Source organism: Electrophorus electricus, chromosome 18 (genome assembly GCF_041902795.1).
Source record: "Electrophorus electricus isolate QZ-2024a chromosome 18, ASM4190279v1, whole genome shotgun sequence".
NCBI lineage: Eukaryota > Metazoa > Chordata > Actinopteri > Gymnotiformes > Gymnotidae > Electrophorus > Electrophorus electricus.
In genome coordinates this window covers 2,205,001-2,212,534 of record NC_137514.1, presented here as the reverse complement: position 1 = coordinate 2,212,534, position 7,534 = coordinate 2,205,001, and the positions used below count along the sequence as shown (strand labels likewise).

General features: G+C 41.1%; 1 protein-coding gene across 1 annotated transcript in view; it reads right to left on the bottom strand.

Annotated features, from left to right (window-relative positions):
* Positions 1 to 429: 429 nt before the first annotated feature.
* The window catches only part of LOC113582849 (long-chain fatty acid transport protein 1-like), a 10,631-nt gene continuing 3,526 nt past the window's right edge, over positions 430 to 7,534 (bottom strand). Inside the window, exons 5-13 of the mRNA XM_027018862.3 lie at positions 7,286 to 7,355; positions 7,005 to 7,096; positions 5,839 to 5,948; positions 3,419 to 3,628; positions 2,983 to 3,109; positions 2,588 to 2,725; positions 1,887 to 2,051; positions 1,595 to 1,741; positions 430 to 1,370 (exon numbers count right to left, since the gene is read on the bottom strand). Coding sequence (XP_026874663.2) covers positions 1,213 to 1,370; positions 1,595 to 1,741; positions 1,887 to 2,051; positions 2,588 to 2,725; positions 2,983 to 3,109; positions 3,419 to 3,628; positions 5,839 to 5,948; positions 7,005 to 7,096; positions 7,286 to 7,355 — 1,217 coding nt within the window. The 3' untranslated portion in view covers positions 430 to 1,212. The remainder of the gene's footprint in view (positions 1,371 to 1,594; positions 1,742 to 1,886; positions 2,052 to 2,587; positions 2,726 to 2,982; positions 3,110 to 3,418; positions 3,629 to 5,838; positions 5,949 to 7,004; positions 7,097 to 7,285; positions 7,356 to 7,534) is intronic.

Sequence of the window (7,534 nt, the reverse complement as noted above, 5' to 3'; positions counted from 1 at the left end):
AGAATGAGCAGAATATGAGACATGATAATATAGGGCAGACTGAATGAGCAGAATATGAGACATGATAATATAGGGCAGAGAGATTGAGCAGAATATGAGACATGATAATATAGGGCAGAGACTGAATGAGCAGAATATGAGACATGATAATATAGGGCAGAGTGAATGAGCCTTGATCATTCTGTCACATGATCTTACATTTGATCACACTTCCAAGTATTAAATGAGGTCAGAGACACCTTAGTGTTTTTTGCTTGAAAATGTGAATGTACTTAAGATAAAAGATTCATCAAATGAATTATTTCTGTTTGTATTTCAAAACTGTTTGTGTATAATACATATTGTTTTAGAAATCATTTCAAAACATAGGGCACACATCTGTTTGCCCAATGAAGGCTGAGTTACAATAAGAACACATTACAGCAGGGATGTGGTAAAACGTTTCAACAGCTTTTATTTTTCCAAAGTGTCACTGTGATGATTCATCATCAAACTAAACAACAGGAACATTCAGAGGCAGTAGTGTTCACAGGTCAGTTTCGTTTGTTCTAGTAATGTTATTCTATTACTAGAGAGACCTTTCTGTTAGATTGCCAGTATCGGCACGATGAGACACTAGGAAAGGCACACCAAAGTGAAATTACACCAGGGCACCACTGAACGGCACAAAACACTGAACCTTGATTAACTGAAATCAATTATACATTATGTATCCACTGTTACAGTGTAACTGTACCATTAATTACAGCTGAGTACACTGAGTAGCAATGTGTAACAAAATCTACTGTACACTTTTTTTTATACAAAACAAAAAACTCAGGACTCGTGAATTCAAGTTCAACTTGGCAAACAAATTCACGTGACAAGATGAATTAGATTAAGTGTATCAGCATTGTTCAATTAAATGATATCGTCACCTCAATTAGCTTTATCTGAACAGGATGAAGTGAATTTAACTGAACCAAAACTATTATTTACAGTACAAAATGTAAGTCTTATATAGAATAAAAAAAAACTCTTTTATAAAATATAGAACTCTTGTTAAATTTACCATTGGTGTTCAAGTAACAGTACTTTACTTAAATTTAGAAACTAACTGTTAATTAACCGAACTAACATTTCAAACAATTCTGTAACCACAGAGAAGACCTAAAATACAGTAGAACTGTTATTACTCGTCATACACAGAGCTTGAGCACTCTCTGTGCAGTCTCATAAAGACACCTTTTCTTCTAAGATGTCATTATAGACTTCTTCAGTTAGAGCCACATAACGCCCCATCCGGCTGTTGAGAAAGTAGAACCGGTCGGTGGAGTGCCGCGGGTCATATCCCTCCTTTTGAAAGCGGGTCTTCTGTATCTTGAACGTGCCTAGTAGAGGAGGTAGTGAGAGATCAGTGCATCTGAGTGGTTAAGGTACTTGACTAATAATTGGAAGGTTGTCAGTTCAAGCCCCAGCACCACCAGGTTGCCACTGTTGGATCCTTGAGCAAGACCCTTAACCATCAAGTTGAGTTGAGTCATAACTATCGCTTTGGATAAAAAGCATCAGCTAAACGCCATAAATGGAAATGGAGATCTCTCGTCTCTCTCACCTGTTGTGTCGACCACCGGTGACAGGCGTAAGAAGATGGGGCGTGCGTACGATGGCAGGCGTTTCATCACCCCCTGCAGGAATGTGTCATAGTTGAAATTCCGCGTGGTGTCTGCGATGACAGCCATTCCTGCCTTTCCCTCTACACCTGGTGAGCAGAGAAGGGCAAGAAAGAGGAACAATATTGTTCAACTTCATTTTGAAACCACGTTAGCATCCCCTCAGAAGCAAAAAGATGTAGAATGATAGATGAAACTCTGCTGGTCTGTAGGTGAGTATAACTCCTGTCTGACCTGGAACAGAGACTCCATAGACAGCCACGTCTCTCTGGTTCAGCAGCGAGCTCAGGATTCCTTCCACCTCTGTGGTGGAGACGTTTTCTCCTCGCCAGCGGTAAGTGTCTCCGCTCCGGTCCCTGAAATATATGTAACCCAGCTCGTCCATTACCATCACGTCACCTGAGAGAGAAACAGAGGGAGAGAATATTACTACTACTATTACTATTAGTAGTAGTAGTAGTAGTGCTGTTAGTTTTAATATTTTATTATTTTACTATTATGGTTGTGGTTGTTATCATTTTATGAAGTTAAAAACTTAAATATTTTCAATACTTTTGCAATATTGTATTATACAGTCATTCCAAAAAAGCCAAGTTGACTTGAGATAGAACCAGAGAAGGAGAAAGAAACCGTGAGAGGAGTTCACAACAGAAGACAGCTGGTGAAGAAAAACACATCAAGTCTAGAAGACTGAGGAGCTGATATTGATGATAAAATGTCAAAAAGGCAAAATTAATTAATTAATTACATTTTAAATGTTATACATGTGGCTCTTTGCTTACCTGACATTATGATCTTCTTATTCACCTACCTGACAGGTAGGCGGAGTCTCCCTTTGTGAATACATTATTTCTGAAGTTCTCATTCACCTAGCTGACAGGTAGGCGGAGTCTCCCTTTGTGAATACATTATTTCTGAAATTCTTATTTGCCTACCTGACAGGTAGGCAGAGTCTCCCTTTGTGAATACATTGTGTATGATCTTCTTATTGGTAGCCTCTTGGTTAACATAGCCATCAAACCTGCGCAAAGGGTCCTTCTGGTTGATGCGACCCACCAGTATCCCTGGTTCACCTACAAACACACACAAACACATTACACCTTATTGAGACAGATATGTGTGTGTTATGTATACTGTGTGTATCATGGTTTTTATGTGTGTCTCTGCATGTGTGAGTGTGTGCATGCATGTGTATGCACTGTGCACACGCATTTGTACTTGTCTGGATGTGTGAGTACATGCATGTATACACGCATGTGTGTGTTGTCATGTTTACATATGTACATGCATTGTGGTTTGTAAATGTGCATCTGTGTGTGTGTGTGAGAACCTGGGCCACAGGGCACACAGAGGCCTCTGCTGTCTCTGATGAGCTCCATGCTCTCTTCTTTTACCTTCAACAGTCGGATGGGGTAAACATTGGGCAGGATGACGCTATTAAAGCCACACGCCCCCACCTGGACAGAGCAGCACATTACACAGATGAGCCTCAGCAGCGGACCGTAAAACACTGTGGATGAAGAGGTGCCGCTGCGATGGCGTGTGCTGGACGTTTCAGAGCAACATTTAAAAATCACACTAATGCACCAGTCACATCCATAAAGCATTCATTTGCAGGTAGGATAAATGATCTGAAATGTCTGCTTAAATGTGAATGTGAACTGTAAATCTACTTTCAGATTACTGGCTGAATCATCTGAATCATTAGAAATAAATGGGAATGAAAATTGAGCTTCCCAGGGATACACACTCAAACACAAACACACCTTCCCATCCAGGTTAGCGATGCTGCAGTTGCATTCAGTGGCTCCATAAAACTCTCCGATGTGTTTTATGTTGAAGCGGTTGGCGAACGCTTCCCACACATCGGGGCGGAGCCCGTTACCGATGGCGATACGCACTTGATGAGACAATTCGGAGGGACGCACCGGTTGGGACAGAAGGTAGCGGCAAATCTCACCGATGTACTGGGCCACCTGCACACGTGCACACACAGACACGCATTCAGAGACACTGCGCTGCTAGAGCTGCCCAACTCAGCTGTAGGCTATTGTGAAATGGAAGCAACTATGAGTAACATCAGCTCAGCCACAAAGCGGTAAACCACGCAAACACATGTAGAGGGGTCGCCGAGCGCTAGAGTGTGTACACTGTGCACAATTATTAGGAACGAGAGTAATTTGACCATATATTAATTTTTATGCATGTTTTCCAACTCCAAGCTGTATAAACTTGAATGCCTATTGGATTTAGGCATATCAGGTGATGTGTATTTGTGTAATGAGGAAGGGTGTGGCCTAAGGAGATCAAACACCCTATATCAAGGTTTGCATAATTATTAGGCAGCTTCTTTTCCTCAAGCAAAATGGGCCAAAAAAGAGATTTAACTGACTGAAAAGTCAAAAATTTTAAAGTGTCTTTCAGAGGGATGCATCACTCTTAGAATTGATATTGGAGCCTGATCACAGAACCATCAAATTTTAAACAAATAGCAAATGTGTTGCAAATAGTCAACAGGGTCACAAGAAATATGGTGAGAAAAAAAGACGCAAATCAACTCCCAAAGATTTAAGAAGAATCAAACGTGAAGTGATCATGAACCCATCATCCTCCAGTGCTGTCAGATTCCAGAACTGGAACCTATCTGGAGTGCCCAGAAGTACAAGGTGTTCAGTACATGGCCAAGGTAAGGAAGGCTGAAACCCAACCACCCCTAAACAAGACACATAAGGTGAAACGTCAAGACCAAGAAATATCTGAAGACAGATTTTTCAAAGGCTTTATGGACTGATGAGATGAGGGTGACTCTTGACAGACCAGATGGATGGGCCCGTGGCTGGATCAGTAATGGGCACACAGCACCACTTTGATTCAGATGCCAGCAAGCTGGAGGTGGGGTACTGCTAGTGGCTGGTGATATTAAAGATAAGTTAGTTGGACCGTTTCAGGTTGAAGATGGACTCGATACTCCCAAACCTACTGCCAGTTTTTAGAAGACACTTTCTTCAAGCAGTGGTACAGGAAAAGTCTGCATCTTTCAAGAAGACCATGATTTCTATGTAGGACAATGCTCCATCGCATGCATCAAAGTACTCCACTACGTGGCTAGCCAGTAAAGACCTTAAAGATGAAAGAATAAAACATGGCCCCCTTCCTCACCTGACGTGAACACTATAGAGAACTTGTGGGCCCTTCTTATACAGGAGATTTATGTTGAAGTAAAACATTACAGCTCTGAACAGTGTCTGAGAGGCTGTGGTTGTTGGTGCACCGAAAGTTGATCATCAACGGATTAAGAAACTGACAGACTCCATTAGTGGAAGGCTTATGACTGTTATTGAAAAGAAGGGTGGCTATATAGAAATGTTTATTTGTAAATTTTGAGTTGTTTGTTTATTACTTTCACTTTAACAGATGAAAATAAACAAGTGAGAGGGGAAAATGTCAGTTTTTTCATTATCTGAACACTAATAGTTGTCCAGTAATTCTGCACAGATAGATATTCTCCTAAGAAAGCCAAAACCTCACTTTTGTTAAAATTTTGGATTGACAGAGAGCACTGTAGTTGTTCAATAATAAAATAAATCCTCAAAAATACAACTTTCCTAATAATTGCACCTGGTGTTGTGTATATAGATCATCTCTCCTCTGATTCATCACACATTACAGAGTTCCAGACTGCTACTGGAGGCCACTGATGAATCACACTTCGCTATTTGATGAATAATGCTTCACTATCTGATAGTCTGGACAAATATGGGTTTCTCTGCCAACAGAGAAGTTTGGTTTTGGAGGAATATTGGCCTGAGGCTGTTATTCAGGGATACGCCACTCAGTTCCAGGGAAGCATAATGATAATTTTTCAATATTGCTCCTTTGACTGACTGAGCACTAATTTTTACAGACACGCTCCAAAATCTTGTGAAAAAACTCCTCAGAAGGAAAGGCTGTTATAGCTGTATACAAGTCCCTACCCCCGGTCTTGGCACAGGATGTCCGAACAAAGTGTATGGTCAGATGTCCACACATTCTTGGCCATGTAGTGTAACGATGGGTGAATTAAGAAATATGGGCGAATGATGTAGGACACGCTAACTTTATAAGACAGTCATACACTAGTAAAGCACTACTCTACTGGACATTGCGGCCCAATCATGCAACGTTCATGCTTTGTCCTGCCCCTTACCGTGCACTTGTATCGCACGCAGTCATCCCAGAATCGACTGGCAGAGAACTTCCTTCGAATCACCACCGTCAGACCGTGGATCAGACACTGCCCCACCCCCATAATGTTTCCTAGGAGACCAGTACAGAGAGAGAAGTGATAGGCTGGACACTGGATCTGCGGGAAATGCTGTATGGACAGAAGACCAACAGATCCCTTCTGTAGATCAACAGATTATAGAGATCCCTTTTGTTCCTCAATACATTATACAGGTTTTATATCGAAATGTCATCCCTCATTAACACAAATGCTTGTATGATTTGTCAGAGTCACTTTAAAAATACCTTCTGAAATTAAGTTTAATTCAACAGTCATGACTATCATTCAATGGTCACTGACTATCAATATTTCTACACATTACTACATATACTAATAGCAACGTATAGCAATCCGAAGTTTACATAAAATAAATAATATGAAGATTCCTAATATAAGCTAAGAGGATTTTAGGTGATATTCTGGGTTTGAATTTTTCCGACTTTTCTCGCCATTTTAGTCATATCCGGTTCCCACCCGTCAGGTGACTCTCCTATATCAGCTGCCAATCAGAGAAAGTGAGGGCTGTCACATGCTTCCTCCATGGCAAATGCAGACAACACTATCCACCCCTTTCTGATACATGAACTCACAGATACCTGTGACTGGCCACTCTCGATTTACAGGGGAGATCAAGAATGCAACCCCTTCCTCCATAGACGGATGGTCAATATGCTCTCACACATCATTAGAGATTTAACTCCTGATCTCCTGATGTTGGGACAAACCCAACACCACTCAGGAGAACTAAAGCACTTTTTGAAGTGTATATTTGGTAGAAACTGGTCTATTTCATGTAGCCAGGAATAGTCCCTGAAGTATTACAATTCAAGATTTTTTAGTAATCCGCTTAGTTCCTGACTTAGCTCCTTCATTCACACTGTACCGGATGGAGTTATCTTGATTTGGAACTTTAAGTCCCTGGATAGGGTGCACTTGCCATTTTGATCCATGTGACTATAATCCCATAATTAATGAAAACGAATCCTGAATTGTGCTATTACATCAAATCTCCACTGCCACCATTAAATATGTTCACTGCAGTGAACATAGCCTGAGCAATCAGCAAACAAACAAACAAACACACACACCTGCAGAATGGTACAGAGGTAGGCAGGTATAAATGATGTCATCAGAATGTAGTCTGTAGGAGTAGTATCCAAATGCAGCGATACGATAGAACCTGAACATATGCAGACACACACACAAATCTTAAGTTTACGTTTAAGGTTTAAGGTTAAGTGCCAGTTTACGTCCTGAGCAACTTCCCAGTCATCAGGTACTAATCTGACATACAGCTGAGGTAACTGGCAGGAAAGTTTCTATCAGGAAAGTGAGCTGTAAAAGAGCCAAAATGTCTGCCAGAACTAACCTGCTGTGAACCACAATGGCTGGTTTGGGTAGGCCAGTCGTACCTGAGGTGTAGATATAGAACAACCTGTCTAAGAGAGGGAAGAGACACACACACACACACATTTGCAGTGTCAATTCATGTCAATTCATCATGACTCCTGATTTTCTCCATGCTCAAATAGGAGTTAGCCTGTTTATTCACTTGGAGACATTTTCTCTTCCTTTCTTTTCCCATCCCCGTGTCTCTCGAGCTCTTTGTGAAGCCCCT